Here is a 26011-nt window from a genome sequence, read left to right as displayed (position 1 = left end):
GTAGGTTGCATATAAGTATGTATGCAATTGTCAAAACTCACTGAATTGTTCTCTTAAAATCTATGCATTTCACTGTATATAAATTATACCCCAGGCAGAAAAGAAAAGTAACCATATCAAATTTGGTTCAAATAGAACTTATCAGTCAACACTGGATATATTTTAAAGTTTCACGATGGCCAACTGAGCCTCTATTCATTTGGAACCTGGTAGTTAGCTTTAGAGAAGGCAATGGCAACCCACTCCAGTACTCTTGTCTGGAAAATCCCATGGACAGAGGAGCCTGGTAGGCTGCAGTCCATGGAGTTGCTAAGAGTCGGGCACAACTGAGCGACTGACTTCCCTTTCACTTTTCACTTTCATGCACTGGAGAAGGAAATGGCAACCCACTCCAGTGTTCTTGCCTGGAGAATCCCAGGGACGGGGGAGCCTAGTGGGCTGCCGTCTATGGGGTCGCACAGAGTCGGACATGACCGAATCGACTTAGCAACAGCAGCAGCAGCAGCAGCAGCAGCAGCAGCAGCAGCAGCAGCAGTCAGCTTTACAAACTAAGTGTGGAAATCAATGTCTGTTGTGCTCATCTTTTTGTGGGTCACCAAACTAAGTTGGAGAAGACTCTTGAGAGTCCCTTGGACTGCAAGGAGATCAGCCCTGGGATTTCTTTGGAAGGAATGAGGCTGAAGCTGAAACTCCAGTACTTTGGCCGCCTCATGCGAAGAGTTGACTCATCGGAAAAGACTCTGATGCTGGGAGGGATTGGGGACAGGAGGAGAAGGGGACGACAGAGGATGAGATGGCTGGATGGCATCACTGACTCGATGGACATGAGTCTGAGTGAACTCCGGGAGTTGGTGATGGACAGGGAGGCCTAGCATGCTGCAATTCATGGGGTTGCAAAGAGTCAGACATGACTGAGCGACTGAACTGAACTGACTGAAACTAACAGACTTGCTCTTTCTTTTTGAGACCTTAACTTAAAATACCATGCTAATGGATACATGCATATGTATGGCTGAGTCCCTTTGCTCTCCACCTGAAACTATCACAACACTGTTAATTGGCTGTACTCAAATATAAAATAAAAAGTTTAAAAAATGCTATGCTAATCAGTTACAGCTCCAGAGGCCTCAGAAAAGTCATGAGATTGCTTCTTTTATGACATTTACTCATTACTCCAAGTATTGGGTACAGTATTCATTCAACTATAGATTTATCTACCTGTATGCTCTGGTGGCTCATATGGTAAAGCATCCGTCTGCAATGCAGGAGACCCGGGTTCGATCCCTGGGTTGGGAAGATCCCCTGGAGAAGGAAGTGGCAGCCCACTCCAGTATTCTTGCCTAGAAAATCTTGTGGACAGTGGAACCTGGTAGGCTACCGTCCACGGGGTAGCAAAGAGTCGGACACGACTGAGCGACTTCACTCCACTTTCACTACGCTCATGCAGCAGGCTTCCCGAGTGGCACAGTGGTAAAGAATCCCCCTGCCAAGGCAGGCAACACAAGGGACACAGGTTCGATCCTTGGGTCAGGAAGATCCCTTGGGGTAGGAAATAGCAACCCACTCCAGTATTCTTGCCTGGGAAATTCCATGGACAGAAGAATCTGGAGGGATACAGTCCACGGTGTTGTAAAGAGTGAGACACGAATGATCACCCAACACATGCTCATTTAGTATTGACCATTCAAAGAATTCTAGATCAAATTATGAAAGCATAAAATCTAGATTTTTAGATCTAGAAAGACTTGAGATCCCTCAGTTCAACAACAAAGGGAGCTTAGGCTCACAGGAGACAACCGAGTTGCTAAAGTCAGTTGCCTAGGTCTAGGCAAGAGTAGGCTGACGTCCCAGGGTGTATCCCATCAGGCAACCGTGCCCCGTGCTCTGTACCAATGCTCCCCTCCGCAGCTCGGCTTAGAGAAGAACACCTAAAAATGTATTTTATCCTGTGATTTTTCTCTTCCCTCCATTGATGTTCCTTACTTGGTAACAGTTCCCCAGCTTAGGATAAGAAGTTTAGCTGGTGGAATAAAGGACTCTTCTTTGATTTTGACAGAGATAATGTTTGCCATAAAGTAGGGGAAAGAGCACATCTGTTTGCTCTCTGCTTTCCTCTCCCTCTCACATGGCAATTTGTTGAAGGCATGTTTGGTGAAAAGTAAACTATATTTGATTCTCGGGAGACAGATTTGACCAAAAAACTGAGATTTTTATTAAAGATTCCAAAGCTCTTCCATCTCTGTGCAAGAGAAGAGAAGAGCTAGTATGTGGTAATAGGTGCAAAGTTAAGAATTAAGTCGGAAACATGAACAAAAAGGAAATCTTAAAAGTACACACTGTATGCAATCGTCTTTATCTCTAGCTTTTTCTCACAAACCCTATGGTTTCCACTATGAGTTATAAATCATTGCTTCTTTCTAAGAAACATCTGGAAAAGCAGATGAAGGCCAAGAGAGGAGAATGAAAATTAGAGGAAAACTACAATTAATAACAGTCCATCCTCTCTATCCATCTATTTTTTTTTCACACCCATCAGAAAGATAAAAAGTTAAAATTTGGTCAATATCAAGCGTTGAGGATGTGGAAATAGCAGACTTTTGTTCCATGCTGACTAGAGTGTCATAGGTATGAGCCACTTTGGAAAAGGTTGGCATCAGCTAATCTCTACACCACATACACACACACACACACACGCGCGCGCACGCGCACGCACAACCTGGAATATTACTCAGCCAATTATTACACTCAGATTTATTATAAAGAAAACTCTAGCCATTTGCAACAACATGGATGGATCTAGATGATATTAGGCTAGGTGAAAGAAGTCAGACATAGACAAATATTGCATGATCTATTTATATGCGGAATATAAGAAACAAAAACAAAAAACAATGAAAACAGATTCATGGATATGAAGAACAAATGCGTGGTTGTTGCCAGAAGCAAGGGCAGAGTGGTGCCAGGTAAAATAGGTGAAGAGGATTAAGCCGTTCAAACGTCTAGGTATTTATGTAAGTCATGGGGCTGTAACACCCTATGTAAGGAATATGTTCAAAAAATATTGTAATAACACTGAGGACAGATGACAATGTTACCTCATGTATGTGGGCTTCCCTGGTGGCTCAGAGGTAAAGAATCCGCCTGCAGTGCAGGAAACCTGGCTGCAATCCCTGGGTCAGAAAGATCCCAGGGGAGGAGTAGGAAGTGGCAACCCACTCCAGTATTCTTGCCTGGAGAATCCCATGACAGAGGAGCCTGGTGGGCTACAGTCCACAGGGTCGCAAGAGTCGGACACGACTTTGCGACTAAATAACAACAACAATCTCTTCCCATCTATTTTCTATGGTTGCTTTATTATAACATCTTTTTTTTTTTTTTTTTGGCCATGCCAGGCAGCCTGTGGGATCTTAGTTCCCCAATCAGGGATCAAACCGGTGCCCCTTGCATTGGGAGGGTGGAGTCTTAACCACTGGACCGCCAGGGAAGTCCCTATAACATCTTAATTGGGAGGTAATTCTCATAGCATACAAGTCATTCATCAAAGTCTATGATTAAATGGTTTTATTATTCACAGAGTTATGTGACTGTCATTACAATCAATTTTAGAAATTTTCATCACCCCAAGAAACTCTATACCTTGCTAGCATCATTCCCCACTTCCTCACCATTCCCTAGCCCCAGGCACCCACTATAGGCACTTTCTGTCTCTAGGAATTTGCCTATTCTGAACTTCATATAAATGGAACACAACATGTGGCCTTCTTTAACAAAGTACAATGTTTTCAAGGGCCATCTGTGTTGTAGCACATATCAGTATTTCATTTCTTTTTATTGCCAAATCATACTCCATTGTGTATAGATACTGTATGCTTTTATCCATTTATTTGTTGCATGGATATCTGCATTGTTTCCACTGTGGGGTTACTATGAATAATGCTGCTAGGAAATTCATGGACAAGTTTTTGTGAAACATATTTTCATTTTTTTGTGCATACACCTAGGTGTGAAACTGCTGGTCATATTATAACTCTATGATTAATTCTTTGAGGAATTGACAGACATTTTCTTCAACATATCCTTTGAAGCACAAAAGCTTTTAGTTTGATGATGTCCAAGTTATCTATTTTTTCTTTTGAGTCTGGTATCATTTTTCTTTTTTTTTAGTTGTAGCTTGTGGAATCTGGTTCCCTGACTGGGGATCAAACCTGGGAACACTGCATCAGGAGCTCAGAGTCTTAGCCACTGGACCACCAAGGAGCCAAGATACCTCTGGTATCATATTTAGGAAATTATTGCCTCATCCAAGATCATAAAGATTTATATCTATGTTTTCTTTTAATAGTGTTATAGTTTTAGCTTTTACATTCAGATCTTCAGTCAATTTTGAGTTAATATTTTTAAATATGATGTGAGATTGAGTTCCTACTTGATTCTTTGGTATGTGGATATCTAGTTTCCTTGGTACCATTTACTGAAAAGACAGTTCTTTTCTCCATTGAAGTATCTTGACAGTCAATTTATCCTTGTTGAAAAACCAATTTTCCATAAATGTGAGAGTTTATTTCCAGACTCTCAATTGTTGTTATTTAGTTGCTAAGTCATGTCCAACTCTTTTGCAACCGCATGGACTGTAGCCCACCAGGCTCCTCTGTCCATGGGATTTCTCAGGCAAGAATACCACTTCCTTCTCCAGGGGATCTTCCCAGCCCAGTGATCGAACATGGGTCTCCGAGTTTCCTGCACTGCAGGCAGATTCTTTACCACTGAGGCACCTGGGAAGCATAAGACTCTCAATATTCTCCCATTTATTGCATATATAAACTACTTCTCCACAAATAAACTTGGCATGTGGAAAGCTTGTTCATTCTTTCAGGTCAGTAGTAAACTGCTAGTCCTTATAGAAGCCCTATAAGAAACAGTTCGAAGATTTTAGCTTCATGTTTCCACAGTCTATTAAGGTAAGAAGTTTAGCAGCAGCAGTGGAAAAGCAATCCATTGTCTCATTCCAAGTAAGAAGGTGAAAATCACAGAGAGGAGTCAGAGCAGACTTCGTTGTGTCTGACTTAGCGGATTGTATGACTCATGGACTGTTGGAGAAGGCAATGGCACCCCACTCCAGTACTCTTGCCTGGAAAATCCCATGGACAGAGGAGCCTGTTAGGCTGAAATCCATGGGTTCGCTAAGAGTAGGACACGAGTGAGCAACTTCACTTTCACTTTTCACTTTCATGCATTGGAGAAGGAAATGGCAACCTACTCCAGTGTTCTTCCCTGGAGAATCCCAGGGACGGGGGAGCCTGGTGGGCTGCTGTCTATGGGGTCTCACAGAGTCGGACATGACTGAAGTGACTTAGCATTGCATAGCATGACTCATGGACTGTAGCCCGCCAGGCTCCTCTGTCCATGGGATTCTCCAGGCAAGAATACTGGAGTAGGTGCCATTCCCTTCTCCAGGGGATCTTCCCGACCCAGGGATCAAACCCGCGTCTCCTGCATTGGCGGGCAGTTTCTTTACCGCTAAGCCACTTGAGAATCCAGCATTCATTACACGAAGTGGAAAGACCAACTCACTTTAACAGCTTTTCCAAAATCCAGAGTGAAACCTCAAAGCAGCCTGGTTTCTAAGCACAAGTCAGCTTCCTGGCGTGCCCCGTGACTGGCCTTGTCCCAAAGGGTCAAAGCATAATCGCACAGGATGCCTCAGAGACAGCCGGTTGCAGAGGTGTCCAGGACAAATGCTGCGGCAGCGAGGTGACAGACACCACGTGCAACCACGCACGTGCAACCAAGTGCACCTCTCCTCTTTTGGGAAACCCGCCAAACGCAGTGTTTAAGGGAGGAGGAGGGGGCTGCTGCTGGGAACACCTGGTGCTTTTCTATTGTCTGCCAGGAACTTCCGGCCTAAAGCCTGCCGGAAATAACAGGGATGTTCCCGGGATGGGGCTGGGGCCCTGCCTGCACCGGGCTCATGAATTATCCTGTTGAGCGTGGCTGCCAAAAATCAACTGAATTTCAGATGCTATGAATTATTATCTCACACACACACTCCCACACACACCCACCCCGTCTACCAAGAGCAAACAGTCCAGGTGTGACAGCCAAGGCTTAGCTCCAGGTGGGTGTTCAGCCTCATTTCAGCTCCTGGGTGTGCAATGTCACTGCTTCGGATAAAATCACTCTCAGTTCTGTCTACCTCACAGGTTATTCAGGAATTCTGAGGGCTGCTCACTTTCATCAACAGGAATTAGCCCCACGGTCAGGTTCCCAAAACTCTGAGCTTTGTAATAAGACCTGAAAACTGACCCAGTTCAGAAGGAACCTATGTAACAGAGAAGCAAAAGCCAAGCACATATGTGTATTCACGATATCTACAGGTAATTCTCACATCTCACAGGGACAAATGAATCACTCGGAAGAGATTTTTCATTTGAGAAATGCTGGCTGAAAAGCCCTTCAGCTAAAACAATCAAGCAGACACACGAAAAGAAGCAGGTGCTCAAGCACCCTTGTTTAGCTCAAGGTTGGAATCTGATGCAGTTGGGTGAAGTTTCGTTTTCTTGGAAGAAGCTAAAATATTTTTTATTGAGGATTTCACATTTAATGACAAAGACCCCCAAAACTCATCTGTACTTAAAAAATTCATTTCATTGGTGATCATTTTGTAATATATAGAAATGTTAAGTCAATATGATGTGTATCTAGAACTAACCCAGTACTGTAGATCACTTATATTTCAATTTTTTAAAATGGGAAGGGAAAAAACACTCTTCAAGACACGAGTGCGTTAGGTAATGGCTTTCTCTCCTTTTTGGTCAAACATCCTAGAGTTCTCTAGCAAACTCTTGGCCCTGAAAACACACACATATACCCTTCTTTAAGTATGAATGAGAATCTACAAAGCCTACCAACACTTTAAAATCAAGGCAAAAAACTTCGTTTGTGCACCTCTTAGATTTTCTCTGGTTCAGGCTTGTTCCATATCCTCCTTAGCCTTTGAGCTTGAATGTCAGTGTTTATAAAAAAACATACAAAAAGAAAGGAAAAGAGGAAGGAAAAGCTGCTGACTTTGGATTGTGGTTGGTAGGGCACAGGAAACCACGAGGGACGCAAGATCTGTCGGCTTCATTGAGCCGACACGCACACACACACACACACTTCTGGGAAGAAGAAGCCTTTGCGGGAAAGAAAGGCGCCCCCGTCCACCCGCCTCAGCAGACTGAGAGCTGGCTTGCCCCTTCCACTGTGCCCACAGGCGTCAGGTAGAGAATGAATGCCTTAGAGCCTGGAAAAACCCACCCATTCTTCACTCCTTCTACCTCAGGCTACCACCCTCACGGACATAGGCTGGGACCTGAAACCTGGGGCCTGGGACCAGCGCTTGCACCTGGACAAACATCTCAAGGCGACAAAATACAAAGAAGATGTAAGAGACTAAAAATAACTCTATATGTGCACAATTGGGGCACATTATGAACAATAAGTTATAAAAAGACCAAAAACCCAACTGCCGCTTCTGAGGAGTGGAGGCACAAGCGGGATGTGCACTCTGCTCACAGCACCATCAAGGGAGTGGGCAGACCACCCAAGCCACCCTGCGAGCCCAGCCCCAGGATCCACCCTTGCCCTCCCAGATAAGGAACCAGCTTGCCAACCCCTCCCAGCCTCCCTCCCATACCTGTCTCTGCTTGGGGCAGCATCAGTTCAGTTCAGTCACTCAGTCGTGTCTGACTCTTTGCAACCCCATGGACTGCAGCATGCCAGGCTTCCCTGACCATCACCAACTCCCAGAGCTTACTCAAAATCATGTCCATCGAGTTGGTGATGCCATCCAACTATCTCATCCTCTGGCATCCCCTTCTCCTCCCGCCTTCAATCTTTCCCAGAACCATGGTCTTTTCCAATGAGCTAGTTCTTCGCATCAGGTGGCCAAAGTACTGGAGTTTCACCTTCAGCATCAGGACTGATCTCCTTCAGAATGGACTGGTTGGAACTCCTTGCAGTCCAAGGGACACTCAAGAGTCTTCTCCAACACCACAGCTCAAAAGCATCAAATCTTTGGTGCTCAGCTTTCTTCACAGTCCAAATTAGCTCTCCAAGGAAATGCAAATGGGCTATAACAACCTTCCCCTATCTCAAAACACCCACCACTGTGACCAGATCTCGCCTTCTCCAAGGATATACTGGAGATACTGGAAGAATTTGCAGCTAACAACACAGTTCTCTCTTTTTGTTCCCCTTTGGTCCTACCTGCAGCATGTGTGATTTTAGTTCCCCAACCAGGAATCAAACCTGCAGTGGAAACACAGAGTCTTAACCCCTGGACTACCAGGGAAGTCCCTACAGTGCAGTTCTTAACAGAACACTGTCTTTATTGTTCAATTGGTCTGTTGTGAGTTTTATTCATATCCCCAGCTAGACAGTAAATCCCCTGGATTCTCAAAATAGACACCAAATGCAACCACTCTCCAGTCTTTCGACTGCTGATGCTGCATCTCAGCCCTTATCTCTCTCTGGGGGATGAGGGCAACGTCTTAACTGCCCTTCATATTTTCTCTATAGTTGCTTGACAGCATGTCCTCCAAAAGCCAGGGTTATGGAGACCCAGTCTCTCCACTATGCCCAACCCTTCAGTGGGATCCTACTGCATATGTAAAAGAAAAAAAAAAAAAAGTAAACTCTTACCACGGGCTACAAAGCCTCCTGGTTGGCTCTGTGTCCTCATTTCCACTCATCCTTTCCTTCACTCTCCCCTCTCCAGCCACACTGGCAGTCCTTATTTTCCTCAAACACAAGCGTGTTCCCACTTCAGGACCTCGATGTTCCTTCCTTGACACATGCTCCTCTCGCCAAATATCTGCATGACTTCATCCATCCTTCATCCTCACTTCATCCAAGTTCTCCCGCAAGCCAACAATTCTCCAGGAGGCTTCTCTGCCTCTATAGAAAGTTGTCCCTCTCATAAGGTCTGTCTATTTTCCTTTCTTTTCCTCCCATAAAGTGAAAGTGTTAGTCACTCAGTTGTGTCCGACTCTTTGTGACCCCATGGACTGTAGCCTACCAGGCTCATCTGTCCATGGAATTCTCCAAGCAAGAATCCTGAAGTGGGTGGTCATTCCCCTCACCAGGAGATCTTCCAAACCCAGATATTGAACCCTGGTTTCCCACATTGTGGGCAGACTCTTTACCGACTGAGCCACCACTTAACTATTATCAGGTATTTATACATTTCAAACAAATGCAAGCTTACAAAGGCAGGGACCTAGCCTGTCTTCACCATTGTATCCTTAGAGACTAACCGAGGGCCTAGCACACTATCGGCGTGAATGAACAGACACGTGTTAAATTGTTCCCCTCTACTGCAGGAATTTTGAGAGGAAAGTAGATCATTGGTTAAGAATAGTGTTTAAAGCCAGGTTGTTCTGGGTTTGGATCTTGCTATGAGAACTCAGCAAGTTTGTTAACCTCTCTGAATCTTGGTTTCTCTCCTGCAAAATGGAGGTAATATCAAAATTACATCAAAATTATGTGAAGTCCTTAATGCAACAGGTATCACTTAGTAGTGGCTCAATCATTTCAGTTCAGTTCAGTCGCTCAGTCGTGTCTGACTTTTTGTGACCCCATGGACTGCAGCATGCCAGGCTTTCTGGTCCATTACCAACTCCTAGAGCTTCCTTGAACTCATGTCCATTGAGTTGGTGATGCCGTCCAACCATCTCATCTCCTGTCATCCCGTTCTCCTGACTTCAACCTTTCCCAGCATCAGGGTCTTTTCCAATGAGTCAGTTCTTTGTATCAGGTGGCCAAAGTATTGGAGTTTCAGCTTCAACATCAGTCCTTCCAATGAATATTCAGGACTGATTTCCTTTAGGATGGACTGGTTTGATCTTCTGGCAGTCCAAGGGATTCTCAAGAGTCTTCTCCAACACTATAGTTCAAAAGCATCGATTTTCGGCGCTCAGCCTTCTTTATGGTCCAACTCTCACATCTATACATGACTACTGGAAAAACCACAGCTTTGACTAGATGGACCTTTGTCAGCAAAGTAATGTCTCTGCTTTTTAATATGTTGTCTAGGTTTGCCATAGCCTTTCTTCCAAGGAGCAAGCATGTTGTAATATTTCCAGTTATCAGCAGAGGTCAGTAGCAACTGGTCACCACAGAATGCTTTACGTTTTAATAGAGACCTAGAATATTTTGTTTTGTTCCCTTTAGTCCTTTAAGAAAATGTAACTGTTGACAGCATGCTTTAAAAAAAAGTTACTGTTGACAGAATGGTAAAGCCTTGCTCAAAACACATGCTTAAATCTTTAGAAGCAAGTCTCACCCCACTGTAGGCACTTAAGAAATGTTGACTATAGAGAAGAAGAAGAAGAATCGTTAAGACTGTTATTTTAGCAGAAACATCACAAAGAATGGGAAAATGTTGTTCTTTGTTGTTCTGAAACTAAGCCCTGGCCTTATAGTTAGCATGCTGAGCATAACTTCATGTCAGGGGAGATGAAGGTTTTTCTTGCATATTTTTTCAGGCTATTCAGATATTAGTGCTTGGGGGAAATTCCTTGAGAAGCATTTTGAGCAGCCTCAAGTCCATCTATATACTTGGTTAAATTTAAAGGTGAGGTCAGAGTGCATGTACCCTTCTTGACAGTTCAAGAAAAGCAGATGTCTATCTTCTCTATTTGTTCCATGAACACAGAAAAGGGGGCTGTGGTTCAATCATGCAAAGTGGGACACGTTTTCAGTTGTATTGGAAGGATAAAGTTATGTCTAAGAAGTGACCATATTACATTAACAAACAGGTATTTGTGTTTGTATATGTCTGTCAAATAAAGGCAATTAGGTCCTAGAGGTCTGTTAGTCATTATATCACAGATACTTGGAAGTTACTTAATTTAGTTATCTTAAAAAGTCATTATGACATTAATGTTAGATAAAACTGACTCTCTTTAGAGGTTTTAAAGTGGGATATAGTTTTATAATTTAAACATAACCATTTATGGACAGATACTAACAATGGAAATGAAACTCTAGATTTGGGGCCATTTGAAGGACCCACCTGAGTCTAATCTGTATCTCCTAGCCTATGACTTCAGACATATCAGGAGATTATTTAAATACCTGTTAAAGGACTAGAGAACATATGTTTTATTTATTTTTTGTTTTTATTTTTAAATTAATTTTTATTGGAGTATAGTTGCTTTACAATGCTGTGTTAATTTCTACTGTACAGCAAAGTGAATCAGCTATACGTATACATATATCTCCTCTTTGTTGGATTTCTTTCCCATTCAGGTCACCACAGAGCATTGAGGAGAGTTTTCTTGTGCTACACAATAGGTTCTTTTCTTTTTATGTGCTGTGAAATTTTATTTTTTGCTCGTGTTTTCACGCTCTTGGGCCAGCCTTAAGAAACAGTAAAATTACATCAGTTAGGAAGACATCCAGCAGAAAATGCAACAACAGTGGGGCTTATTGGTTTTACATAATGGAAAGTCTGAACCACTGGGTAGTGGGATGTTAGCTCAGACCTCCTTTTTCTTTTTTTTTTTAATATAAATTTATTTATTTTAATTAGAGGCTAATTACTTTACAGTATTGTATTGGCTGTGCCCTACATCAACATGAATCTGCCACGGGTGCACACGTGTTCCCCATCCTGAACCCCCCTCCCACCTCCCTCCCCATACCGTCCCTCTGGGTCATCCCAGTGCACCAGCCCCGAGCATCCTGCATCAAACCTGGACTGGCGACTCATTTCACATATGATATTATACATGTTTCAGTGCCATACAATAGGTTCTTATTAGTTATATATTCTATACATAGTATCAATTGTGTATATATGTCAATTCCAATCTCTCAATTCATCCTACCCTCCTTCCTCCTTGGTATCCACATGTTTGTAGGAGAATATACATTTTAATATAAAAAGGTTTTAAAGTATTCATGCCATTGTTTCTGACATGGTTACCCCTGTATAAATATTTCTCCCAGTTTTTAAAAATTTATATTTTCGTACGGAGCATTGGTTTACATTTATAGGTACTCAAACCTTCCAATCGTTTCTTTTCTGTTTTCTGATATTAGTGCTGTATTAAGGAATGGCTTTCATACTCTAATGGTATGTAACACAGTTTTGTCATATTTTCTTCTAGTACTTTTACTTTTCACTGGGTTGGGAAGATCCGCTAGAGAAGGGATAGGCTACCCACTCCAGTATTCTTGGGCTTCCCTTGTGGCTCAACTGTTAAAGAACCCACCTGCAATGCAGGAGACTTGGGTTTGATCTCTGGGTTGCAAAGATCCTGTGGAGAAGGGAAATGCTACCTACTCCAGTATTCTGGCCTGGAGAATTCCATGGACTGTATAGTCCATGAGGTCACAAAGAGTTGGACACGACTGATGACTTTCACTTTACTTTTCACATGTAAATCTTTATTTCACCTGTAATTTATTTTTGTGTATTGTATGAGGTAAGATATATGCAGTCTCCTCCAAATTGTTAATTAATAATGCCAAACTCTACTTACTAATATGCATTTGTTTTCTATTGATTTCAAAGACATTACCATAAACCAAAAATTATCTTATAGCTCAGATATCTATATTCTCAAACAATGGGAAAGATGGAGAATTATAAACACCAACACAATCATTCTTAATATATCCACCTGAAGTTTTTCCTTCCTGTGAGGAATTTACCCCCGAAGTAAAACAAATCTGCAAAATCTTTCATTATATTCACACCTTGAAGTTGGGGATATCAGACCTAAAGAACTTCCCAGGTGGCGCTGGTGGTAAAGAATCTGCCTGCCAGTGCGGGAGACAAAAGAGACACTGCTTCGATCTCTGGGTTGGGAAGATCCCCTGGAGTAGGAGCCGGCAAGCCACTCCAGTATTCTTGTCTGGAAAAGTCATGGACAGATGAGCCTGGGAGGCTACAGTCCATGGGGTCACAAAAAGTCAGACACGACTGAGCAACTGAGCACCCATACAGAGTGGACCTAAAGCATACAATTACAAACATACCCTCTATCGCTGATTCTAACTTTAAATAAACAACCCATATCTTCTATTATGAAAACTAAGTCCTAAAAGAGCTCAAGTACATGTCATGAAAAGCCATTTGGGTGTAAATATATCATAATAATACAGACTGATAACTGTACTAGGGTGTAAAATTTCAGTGTATTTTAGGTATTCTTCAACAAGTAAGTTGACTTTTACTTTCAGTACAACGGAAAACATATAAATGTTTAATAGCTTGAAGTATCAGTTATTAAACATTTAAGGAACATTACCTAGCTCTTTAAAATTGTGTTTTATTTAGAATTCTGTTGTTACTTTACTTTAATGAGACAAAAAAAATTTTTAATGGAAAATCCTAGGAGAGGCACATGCTTATTCTTTCATCTGAAATCATGCTGCCTCTAATCTCTTTTGATATCCAGCAAGCAACATCAAGTCCATATAGGGACTTGTACAAAGGAGAAACAGGTTGTAATAAATTACTTCTTTCCAGGGCTTTATTTAATATCAATGCATCATGGAAACAGAACACTAAATTGCTACTTATAAACTAAATATGCATTTCAAATAAAACATTTAACATTCTAAAGAGCTAGATTAAAAATGCCTAGAGGTCTGATTTTAAATGGCAAGCAAAGGTGAAAATTAAATGTCATTATCTAGACCTGAACGTTTATGAGCCACGTACATAGTGAGTTTTATACTTCTGCCTCTATTTTACTCCAGGGATAGCATTGCTTTGTGGAACTAAATTTCAAAGTTTACTGTTAGGTACATCATCCTGGCTCAATATCCATAGATAAATGAAATAATTCATTATAACCCATTGTCATGATCAGTTGATAGAATACTTTTATGATCAATAACTTGACTCCATACACAAAAAATGTTACCAAAATTTAATGAATTCCAAACTGAGCTAAACCCAAATGTTAATTATTTTGAGCTACAAATTAACCAATTTTCATAAATAACCCGTTCACAATATGACACTATCTATTGGTTTTTAAAAATATTTCTGAATTGGGCCATTAAAATATTCTCCAAATAGAAGTAAAGTTAGATTTGGTTTGAGATTATATCTATTCCAATACAACTCCGAAACCACTCAATGAGTCAGTGGGTAGATTATTTGTACAACATTTTACCCTAAAAAAAGACCTGTTTAAGCAGAAATTTATATAAATTGCTTAAGGATGATATGTCTGTAAAATAATGATGCATTAATTATTATGTGTGCAATACAATATGTTAATATAATATATATTTATATAATTAATTATAAAGTAATTTAGGATGAAGTCACCTGAACTATAATACAAATTGAGTCTTTTTCTTCCTATTTTCATGAGTTGTCTTGGTGCTCACACACAATTCTCAAGCAAATTAATAGGAAGCAAACTGTACTAACCCGCTAGGGCTGCTGTATCACCAAGTACCACAAGCTGGGCAGCTTAAACAGCATAAATTTATTGTCTCACAGTTCTGGAGGCTGGAAGCCCAAGGAAAAGGGGTCCTGAGAAAGAATCTGTCTCGGGTCCTCCATTTGCCTTTGGTGATTTGCTGGCACGTTTTAGCTTGTAGAAACATCGCTTGGTCTCTCTCTCCATCTTTATATGCTGTTTGTCCCTGTGGCTTTCTCCGTGTCCAATTTTCCCCTTTTCTAAAGAACATCAGTTATATCAGATTAAGGCCTACCCTAATGATCTCATCTTAACTAATTACATCTGTAAGGACCCAATTCTGAGACGGGCTTAGGATCTCAACCTATATGGACTTTGGAGGGACACAAGTCAATGCATAACACAGACAACATGCCCAAACCAGAACCCTGGATTGCCAGGTCTAATGAGAGCTGTGAAGATAAGACGGTTCAAACCCTTGACTCGAATGAAATGTTTGTTTTACTCATAAACGTTATTCACTTGTGTTAACATAGCTCTTCATTGCTCTGGCCAACTGATCCTTTCTTTTTTTTTTTTTAAGGTTCTCTGAGTAATTCCAAAAGCAAGCCTATTTTTAATTCAGACAATTAAAAACTGGTCCCTAATAAGACTGCTTAAAAGTAATAGGGCCTTGATTGAAATACTGTTTATTGTGCAACTGAACCAGTACAATGCCAGTGTATCTGACCTCACCAAGAATTTGGAGATACTGTATATGAAATAGAAAGGTCATTCTGAATCAAGGGTCTCCTAACAATCAGAACAATGATACAGTTTCCCTGACCCCATGTCATCTGTAATGTAATGTAACGTAGGTAGCTTTTGCCTCTAGGTAGCTTTGACCACAAAGGAGTGGGAAAAACACTATTACTTAGTCATCCACATAAAGATCTAAGCCTTCTTTGGCATTGCAAGAAGAAAACAACTAAATTTCATCTATGCAACTTGTATTAGTTTCCTGTGGTTGTTATAGCAAATGATCACAAACTTGGTAACATAAATAGCAGAAATTTATTCTCACAGTTCTGGAGGCGAGAAGCCCAACATCACGGTGTTGGCAGGGCAGTGCTCCTTCCGAAGGTTCTGGGGGAACATCATTCCAGGGCTCTTCCAGCTTCTGGCTCCAGGCATTCCTTGGTACGTGGCCCATAATTCTAACCTCTGCCTCTGTCTTCACAGGCCTTCTCATATATGTGTCTTTATCTCCCCTTCTAGGCTTTCCAGGTGGCACTAGTGGTAAAGAATCCACCTGCCAATGCAGGAGATGTGGGTTCCATCCCTGGGTAGAAGATCCCTTGGAGGAGGGCATGGCAATCCATGCCAGTATTCTTGCCTGGAGAATCCCATGGACAGAGGAACCTGATGGGCTACAATCAATAGGGTTGCACAGAGTCGGACACAACTGAAGTGACTTAACACACACACACACACAAACACACACACACACACATCTTCCCTTTTTCTGTTTCTCATAAGGACGTTTATCACTGGATTTAGGGCCCACTGGGTAATCTCGGAGGATCTCATCTCAAGATCCTTAACTTAATTAAATCTGCAATGACCCTTTTTCCAAATAAACTCATATTCACGGGTTCTTGGGGTTGGGATGTGGACATATCTTTGGGGGTGGGCACCTTTTAACTCACTGCACAACTGTCCAAGAATGCTGTTTGTATTTTAATAATATCTTTAATATTTTTCAAATTCAGTTCAGTTTAGTTCAATCGTTCAGTTGTGTCCAACTCTTTGCAACCCCATGAACCTCAGCACGCCAGGCCTCCCTGTCCATCAACAACTCCTGGAGTCTACCCAAACCCATGTCCATTGAGTCGGTGATACCATCCAACCATCTCATCCTCTGTTGTCTCCTTCTCCTCCTGCCCTCAATCTTTCCCAGCATCAGGGTCTTTTCAAATCAGTCAGCTCTTCTCATCAGGTGGCCAAAGTATTGGAGTTTCAGCTTCAACATCAGTCCTTCCAGTGAACACCCAGGACTGATCTCCTTTAGGATGGACTGGTTGGATCTCCTTGCAGTCCAAGGGACATTCAAGAGTCTTCTCCAACACCACAGTTCAAAAGCATCAATTCTTCAGCACTCAGCTTTCACTCTCCAACTCTCACATCCACACATGACTACTGGAAAACCCATAGCCTTGACTAGACAGACCTTTGTTGACAAAGTAATGTCTCTGCTTTTTAATATGCTGTCTAGATTGGTCATAACTTTCCTTCCAAGGAGTAAGCGTCTTTTAATTTCATGGTTGCAATCATCATCTGCAGTGATTTTCAAATTAAGTAGTGCTATATTTGTATATTAGAAGTATGAGTTCTGTTAAATCTGCTTTAGCTTCCGGCCTCATCTTTAGGCTCGTCTCTCTTCCATCTCTGCACTTTACCCCAGACAGCAAGTTGCTCCTCACTCTTTCTCCTCAGGGTTTTTGCCTGAGGATATTATTTTATTCTGTTGCACTCTGAGTCTCCAGGTTGACTTTGCTCATGTGTCCATACTTTGGGTTTCAGTCCGAGTTACTTTTCCAGGAAGAGTTCCTGACCCAACAAATCTATGTTAGAAGTCCTTCCCATGGTATTTACAGCACCATGCTGCTAAGTCGCTTCAGTCGTGTCCGACTCTGTGCGACCCCATAGACGGCAGCCCACCAGGCTCCCCTGTCCCTGGGATTCTCCAGGCAATAACACTGGAGTGGGTTGCCATTTCCTTCTCCAATGCATGAAAGTGAAAAGTGAAAGTGAAGTCATTCAGTCGTGTCCGACCCTCAGCGACCCGATGGACTGCAGCCTTCCAGGCTTCTCTGTCCATGGGATTTTCCAGGCAAGAGTACTGGAGTGGGGTGCCATTGCCTTCTCCATTACAGCACCATAGAGACAAGTATAAAATGACAATCAATGGAGTAAGGCGAAGATACTAATAACAAGTATCATTCATTCAGGCTAGGACTCATGACACACTTGTCTTTATTGTCTTTATGGCAGCCGTATCTACTCTGAATTTAATTGCACTGTGGTGAAGCATGTTTTCTGCATCAAATCAATCCTCTAAAGTTCTTAAAATTTCTTTTGTGATTTAGTAAACAACCAATATTTGTATATGTTGTGTGTGGGCTGAAGAGGAATTTGCATAGATCTATTTGATCAATTAAATCAAGCCTGTCAATCATATTGCTTGAATCATCTCTATCTTTACTCATGCTGGATTCTCTATCTATCATCTGATGGAGGCTTAATCACCTCTCTTACAATGATTCAGGTTTATCACCCCAAAACTCAAAGACTTTCCCTCAGAACAATTTGATTCATTTTGAAGGGGCCAAATATTACTTAGATTGCAAAAGTAAAATTGGGCAATCTACATGAACATAAAACAAAGTGTGAATTCAAGATAATAATTCTCTTTTTTGACTCACACCTTGGTGTAATCCCCTCAAGGGTGGGTGAGGCCAGGGACTTGCTTCTAATCAACATAACATGGCAAAGATGTGCTGCAAGATGAGATGCTGCTCGCATGACCATGTGATCATATATGGCAGAGGTGACAGACTGGTTCTCCTGTGGTTATGTGAGGTTTGTATGACTCCTGCCTTGATAGCAGACTTGCTTTAGAGTCTTGCTGAGTTTGAAGAAGCAAGCTGCCATGAGTCCTAGAGCAACAAAGAACTTATTTCTGCCAACAACATGAGTGAACTTGGGAGCAGACCTTTCTCCACTGGAGCTGTCAGATGTAAACCCACCCACCTGTCACCCTTGACTGCAGCCTTGGGGAGGGCCCAGCTAAGGCGTGCATGGACTCTTAATGCATAAAAACTGTGAGACAATGTGTGTTGCTTAAAGTTGCTAACTTTGTGTTCATTTGTTTTGCAGCATAGAAAACAAATACTATCTAGGAAACATTTACCACTGAGAATATATTGAGGATTAGAAACAGATAGACGGCCAGCCCAAGAAAATCTAAATATCATAACTATGTTTCCTGGGAGCTTCCAGGTGGCTCAGTGGTAAAGAATACACCTGCTAATGCGAGGAGACATGGGTTCGATCCCTGGGTGGGGAAGATCCCCTGGAGGAGGAAATGCCAACCCACTCCAGTATTCTTGCCTGGGAAATCCCATGGACAGAGGAGCCTGGCGGGCTACAGTTTGTGGGTTCACAAAGAGTCAGACACGACTCAGTGACAGAGCACACACTACGTTTCCTAGGCTCTTTATTTTTTCTTCTCTTGTCCTATAAACATATTTAAGTGAACGAAGATTTCTGAATATGTGTGCTTTGTATGGCATTTTTGTAATGGAATACACACACACAAAGAAACATCCTAAATGCCCCCAAGAAAGGTGGACTAGTTAAATATATCTGGGTGTGTCCAAATAATGGAACAGCATTTAAAATATTCATACATATCAACATAGATGGATAGCCAAAAGATCCTACTAAATTAGAAATTATTGATATATGATAAAAAGTACAATCCAATTTGAGCTAAAAAAAAGAAAAGATACACTGTAAGTGAGATAACACCTGCTCGCTGCAAATAGGAAGAAGATAGAGAAGATAAACGTCATATGTTTAAATTCATAAGGCCATTCTAATGCTAGTAGTGAATCTAAAAAAGGTTTCATTTTCTTATAGTAGGTAAATGTTCTGTGCATAGAAATTACTTCAATTCCTAGGATTATCTAAATTAGCTTGTTCTTCCTAAAATAATGAAAAAACTTCTTAAATACTGGTGCTGATTTTTAAATTGGTGAAGAGCCGTCAATTTGTGGCAATGAGATCCCATGGGGACAAGACCATGTTTGATATCTGCTGCAATTCCTGTTTCTTCCGCCGGCCAGATCCAATGAACAAATATTTGTGGCATGCAAATCACCCAGGGTTTGCCTGAAGCACTCTGTACATGCCCAGCTGTGCAGTCATCAGCCTGACACCTTAGAACATAGATGCTGCTGGCTTTTATCATCTTGGCATGAATCCAAGGCTCATTCTCCAATGGAATAGACAAGAGATAAATCATCTTACTGACTCAACCTCGCCATCACCAGACTCCTTTTGTTGTGAACACTTAGCACACAATGAACACAAACTGATCAGTAGCATGAGTCACAGCTGGCCCTGAGACCTCAGTGTAAAAATCAGACCAGCTTTTCTTCAATAGCCTCTAAGTATATAAATATCAGCTTCAAATATTTAAGATACTACATACCAAAAAGGAAAAGTGCAAATTTCATTTGCAGCAAAACTGCTCTCTCACTGAATGATCAGGACTCAGTGTTCGCATTCTGGCAAGATCAGACAGCAGGAAAATATATTTGTTTAATTACAGTCTTTGAAGAGAATAGCACATTCTTAGGCTACAACTTTCTGGAAGAGAGTTTAGGATATATGATACATCAGAACCTTCCCTGAAAACGATTTTAATTCAATAATAGGCAGCAACTTTCCACAACTTTCTATGTGTCCTCCACTATATTAAGACCTTCCTTGCAAAGGGTTGCAATTCAATAATTATATTGTTATTGTTAGGCTATCTGCAATGAAAAAAAGAAATACTTTCCCTAAAATTACCACACAGAATAAGGTAAAAATGGGACTTGGAACCTAAAATTTTCTAGGTCATTTTCTATATGACATTATTTTACTCTCCCAGTAAAGACTCATTAGCATTAGTCGCTCGGTCGTAGCCGACTCTTTGTAACTTCATGGACTGTAGCCCGCCAGGCTCCTCTGTCCATGGGTGTTCTTTAGGCAAGAACACTAGAGTGGGTTGTCATTTCCTTCTCCAGGGGTTCTTCCCGACCCAGAGATTGCACCCGGGTCTCCCGCATTGCAGGCAGACCCTTTACCCTCTGAGCCACCAGGGAAGCCCCAAGTGTGGTACCATTTCCTTCTCCAGAGGATCTTCCCAACCCAGGGATCAAACCCAGGTCTCCTGCATTGCAAACAGATTCTTTACCGTCTGAGCCACCAGGCAGCCCACTGCCAGAAAGACCCATTTGAGTACAGTAAAAATGAGGTCTGTAGACACATTTGCATTTTATTGTTTTCTAAAAATAGAATGAATGTAATTTTCAGAGTCATTTCATGACACCACCTTGATATGTAAAATATTTGCTTCTAAACCAAGACTGTTTCTACTTCAATCTTTTTTTTTTCATTAAATGAGTGATTTATTATTTTTCTAGAGAGAATCTTTTACTTCTGGGTCAGTCTACACAGAGAGCATCCAGCATCACTCTGGTGACTAGGAGCCACCTCTCTAATTCACATAAATCTTCTTGTTCAGGTGCTAAGTCGTATCCAACTCTTTGTGATCCCTGTGAACTGCAGTACACCAGGCTCCTCTGTCCTCCACTATCTCCTAGAGTTTGCTCAAATTCATGTCCATTGAGTCAGTGTTGCTATCTAACCATATCATCCTCTGCTGCCCTCTTCTCCTTTTGCCTTCAATCTTTCCCAGCATCAGGGTCTTTTCCAATGAGTTGGTTTTTTGCATCAGGTGGCCAAATAAACTTCTACTACAATCTTAAACCTATATTTTACAAATTCATTTAAAAAAAGAACAACTGGACATTTGTATGCAAAAAAAAAAAAGTTAATCTAGACATAGATCTTAGAGCCCTCATAAAAATTAACTCAAAATGGATCCTGGATCTAAATGTAAAACACAAAACTATAAAGCTCCTAAAGATAACAAAGGAGAGACACCTATATGACCTTGAGTAAGGCGATGATTTTTTAGATATAGCAAAGATAAGATCCACAAAAGGCAGTCGATAAGACTTCATTAAAATTAAAACCATTTTTTAAGAGAATGTCAAGAGAATGAGAATTCAAGCCTCAGCCTGGGAAACATTTGCAAAAGACACATCTGATAAAGGACTGTTATTTAAAATAAATAAAGAACTAAAAACTCAAAAATAAAATAACCAAATTTTTAAATGGCAAAAGATCTGAACAGACACCTCTCCAGAGAAAATATATAGATGGCCAGTAAGCATATGAAAAGATGCCCAACATCATATGTCATTCAGGAGATGCAAATTAAAGCAAGAATAAGATACCCTGATGCTGGGAAAGACTGAGGGCAGGAGGAGAAGGACGACAGAGGATGAGATGGTTGGATGGCATCACTGACACAATGAACATGAGTTTGAGCAAACTCCAGGAGATGGTGAAGGACATGGAAGCCTGGCATGTTGCAGCCCACAGGGTCGCAAAGATTCAGACATAACTTAGCTACTGAACAGCAACGACACACATCTATTAGAACGGCCACCATGCCAAAGGCTGATAAAGATGAGGAATAACAGGAACTCACATTCATTGCTGGTGGGAATACAAAGTGGTATCGCCATTTTGGAAGACAGTGTGGAAATTTCATATCGAAACAAACATACTCGTACTATATGATCCAGCAATCATGCTTCCAGGTATTTCCCTAAATGAACTGAAAACTTACATCCATACAAAACTCTGTACCTGGGTAGTTTACAGCAGCTTCATTCATAATTGCCAAAACTCGGAAGCAACCTATCCCTTCAGTAGGTGAAGGATAAATAAACTGTGGTACATCCAGACAATGGAATATCATTCAGTGCTAAAAATAAATAAGAAATAAGCTATCAAGCCATGAGAAGACATGAAGGAAACAAAGTTTAAAAAAGTTAATTTGAAAAGTAGTAGTTTGTATGATTCAAACTACAGGACATTATGGAAAGTGCAAAACTATGGAGACAGTAAAAAGATTAGTGGTTGCCAGGGGCTATAGAGGGGTGGGAAGGACTGCTACACAGAGTGTAGAGGATTTTCAGGGCAGTGAAATTATTCTGTGTACTACTACTACACTTTTGTCAAAACCCACAGAACGTTCAACATCAAAAGTGGTTTTTGAGCAGAAAGAAAGGCCTGAAGCGCAAAGCCACCACTGCAGAAACTCAAGAGACTGCAGTGGCAGAGGATGGGATGACGGAAAGTAGGGTCCAACCACTGAAGACGGTTGCCTTTCCTCCAGGCTTCAGCATTTCAGAAATTAAGAACAAACAATGGTGACACTTAACGTTTGGTAGAAATAGCAGCAGCGGAAGAAAAAGTTGGCAGTTAAGAAAAACTCAGAGAGAGAGGCTCTCAGTAATAAGCCCGTACCCAAGACCATGGACAACCAGTGAAATGTATGATGAAAATGTCATATATATCCTAATGATGAAGAGGTTGTTTATGACGAAGCTACAGACGAATTTGCTTCTTACTTCAATAGACAAACTTCTCCCAAGATTCTCATCACTACATCAGGTTGATCTCATGGGAGAACAGTACAACTCTATGACCATTTCTCTGCAGTTATACCAAACTCACATGCTTATTACAGAAGAGCACTGGCTCTGAAAAAATTATTTCACAGTGCCATCTCAAGAGATTTCACAGACCTGATTGTTATTAATAAAGATCATAAAATACCAAATGGATTAATTCTGAGTCAGCTGCAAAACGGCTCAGTTGCTCAGTTTAAGCAGTGTTCATCTGCATAAAGAAATTAAACAGAGTGGAGCCGTTCAGTCGTGTCCGACTCTTTTCGACCCCATGGACTATTGCCTATCAGACTCCTCTGTCCATGGGATTTTCCAGGCAAGGGTACTGGAGTGGGTTGCCATTTCCTTCTCCAGGGGATGTTCCCAACCCAGGGATTGAACCCAGGTCTCCCGCACTATAGGCAGACTCTTTACCGTCTGAGCCACCAGGGAAGTTAAAGAAATTAAGAGAAGAGGCAAAGACCCAACAGTACACACACCTGAAATAATTTTGAACAATTTTAGCAACACAGCTGGGTCATTCTATTGGATAGATGTTTGTATCTCTCTTTCCCCTTAATCCTCAATTTATTGGAAGGCAGGTTGCCACACTCCACAATCAACAGGATTATGTATTCTTCAGATGTCACAGATTCATATTCAAGAGAGAAAGGAAAGTGGGAATTCAGGAACTTGCACCACATTTTACCTTAAAATTAGGATCTCTTCAGAAAGGAACCTTTGATTCTACATATGGAGAATATGAATGGGTCCATAAGCCCTGGGAAATGGGTAGAAGTAGAAGAAAATTCCATTTATAAAGGACTGAGGGGGTACTACAGGACTGTGAGGAATAGGCCTATCTTGAATTTATGAAACAAGACCCTTTTCAAAATGGCAACTCCTGATTTCATGAAACTTCTTTCATGTATAAAGAAAGCTGAGTGCCGATGAATTGATGCTTTTGAACTGTGGTGTTGGAGAAGACTCTTGAGGGTCCCTTGGACTGCAAGGAGATCCAACCAGTCCATTCTAAAAGAAATCACTCCTGCATATTCATTGGAAGGACTGATGCTGAAGCTGAAACTCCAATACTTTGGCCATCTGATGCAAAGAACTGACTCATTTGAAAAGACCCTGATGCTGGGAAAGATTGAAGGCTGGAGGAGAAGGGGATGACAGAGGATGAGATGGTTGGATGGCATCACCGACTCAATGGACATGAGTGAGTAAACTCCGGGAATTGCTGATGGACAGGGAGACTTGGTGTGGGGCAGTCCATAGGGTCGCAAAGAGTCGGACACAACTGAGTGACTGAACTGAACTGAACTTTCATGTCTGTACAAAGTATGAAGTGCCACAAATTACCACTATTTATGCAGCAAATAAAAAATCATGTTGGTAAGAAAAAAGGTGATTTCTAATGTAGACCATGACAGACTTTGGATGACAATGATACGTTAATTTAGGTCCACCCATTGTAACAAATGTACCACTCTGGTGGGGGGTGTGGATAATAGGGAGAGTTGTACATGTGTGGAGACAAGAATAAATGGGAACTCCCCGTATTATCTGCTCAGTTTTCCTGTGAACCTAAAAATCACTCTAAAAAAAGAAAATGTATTAGTTAAAAAGTCAAGCATTCAAAATTGCATTTGCCAATTTTAGGAAATACCAGTTTAAGGTATTTTAGTAAGTTGGGGAGCTCTAAATAGGATAATTAAATTGCGTTACAATGTTGTGTTGGTTTCTGCCTTACAACAACCTGAATCAGCCATAGGTACACATGTAACCCTTCCCTCTTGAGCCTCCCTCCCACCTCCCACCCCATCCCACCCCTCTAGGTGGTCACAGAGTACAAGGCTGAGCTGCCTGCTTCACACAGCAAGTTCCCACTGGCCATCTATTTTCCATTTGGTAATGTACATGCTTCAGTGCTACCCTCTCAATTCATCTCACCCTCTCTTTCCACTGCTGTGTCCACATCCTGTTCTCTATGTCTGCACTCTCTATTGCTGCCTTGCAAGTAGGTTCATTAGTAGCATTTTTCTGGATTCCAAATATATGCATTAAGATACTATACTTGTTTTTCTTTTTCTGACTTACTTTACTCTGTATAACAGGCTCTAGATTCATCCATTTCACTAGAACTTACTCAAATTTATTCCTTTTTATGGCTGAGTAAACTAAAAAGCCTCTTGATGAAAGTGAAAGTGGAGAGTGAAAAAGTGGGCTTAAAGCTCAACATTCAGAAAACGAAGATCATGGCATCCGGTCCCATCACTTCATGGGAAATAGATGGGGAAACAGTGGAAACAGTGTGTCAGATTTTATTTTGGGGGCTCCAAAATCACTGTAGATGGTGATTGCAGCCATGAAATTAAAAGACACTTACTCCTTGGAAGGAAAGTTATGACCAACCTAGATAGCATGTTCAAAAGCAGTTACTTTGCCAACAAGGTACATCTAGTCAAGGCTATGGTTTTTCCTTTGGTCATGTATGGATGTGAGAGTTGGACTGTGAAGAAGGCTGAGCGCCGAAGAATTGATGCTTTTGAACTGTGGTGTTGGAGAAGACTCTTGAGAGTCCATTGGACTGCAAGGAGATCCAACCAGTTCATTCTGAAGGAGATCAGCCCTGGGATTTCTTTGGAAGGAATGATGCTAAAGCTGAAACTCCAGTACTTTGGCCACCTCATGCGAAGAGTTGACTCATTGGAAAAGACTCTGATGCTGCAAGGGATTGGGGGCAGGAGGAGAAGGGACAACAGAGGATGAGATGGCTGGATGGCATCACTGACTCAATGGACGTGAGTCTGAGTGAACTCCGGGAGTTGGTGATGGACAGGGAGGCCTGGCATGCTGTGATTCATGGGGTCGCAAAGAGTCAGACATGACTGAGTGACTGAACTGAACTGAACTGAACTGAATACTCCCTTGTAAAATGTAATTTTAAAAATATAACAAATATATAGGTAAAATGTAGATACCCAGGAGAAGGTATAAAAACACACTTGCTGCTGCTGCTGCTAAGTCGCTTCAGTCGAGCTCAACTCTGTGTGACCCCATAGATGGCAGCCCACCAGACTCCCCCATCCCTGGGATTCTCCAGGCAAGAACACTGGAGTGGGTTGCCATTTCCTTCTCCAATGCATGAAAGGGAAAAGTGAAAGTGAAGCCACTCAGTGGTGTCTGACTCTTAGCAACCCCATGGACTGTAGCCTACCATACTTAGTGTCC

At 41.6% G+C, this 26011-nt stretch overlaps 1 protein-coding gene and 1 pseudogene across 7 annotated transcripts in view; one reads left to right on the top strand and one right to left on the bottom strand.

The window, feature by feature from the left end:
* Positions 1-26011, bottom strand: part of PHACTR2 (phosphatase and actin regulator 2) — a 297881-nt gene that overhangs the window by 164459 nt on the left and 107411 nt on the right. The window contains exon 1 of one of the 7 annotated variants that reach the window (XM_059889921.1): positions 7676-24357. The exons of the other annotated variants lie outside the window; for them this stretch is intronic. Within the exon in view, the coding sequence (XP_059745904.1) occupies positions 7676-7697 (22 nt within the window). The 5' untranslated portion in view covers positions 7698-24357. Of the gene's footprint in view, positions 1-7675; positions 24358-26011 lie in introns of those variants that run through there. 7 annotated transcript variants of the gene reach the window in all.
* Positions 21907-23592, top strand: LOC100139680 (ribosome production factor 1-like; annotated as a pseudogene).

Source organism: Bos taurus, chromosome 9, assembly GCF_002263795.3.
Source record: "Bos taurus isolate L1 Dominette 01449 registration number 42190680 breed Hereford chromosome 9, ARS-UCD2.0, whole genome shotgun sequence".
Taxonomy (NCBI): Eukaryota; Metazoa; Chordata; class Mammalia; order Artiodactyla; family Bovidae; genus Bos; species Bos taurus.
Note: the sequence above shows the minus strand (reverse complement) of the source record. Positions and strands in the feature narration are given on the sequence as shown.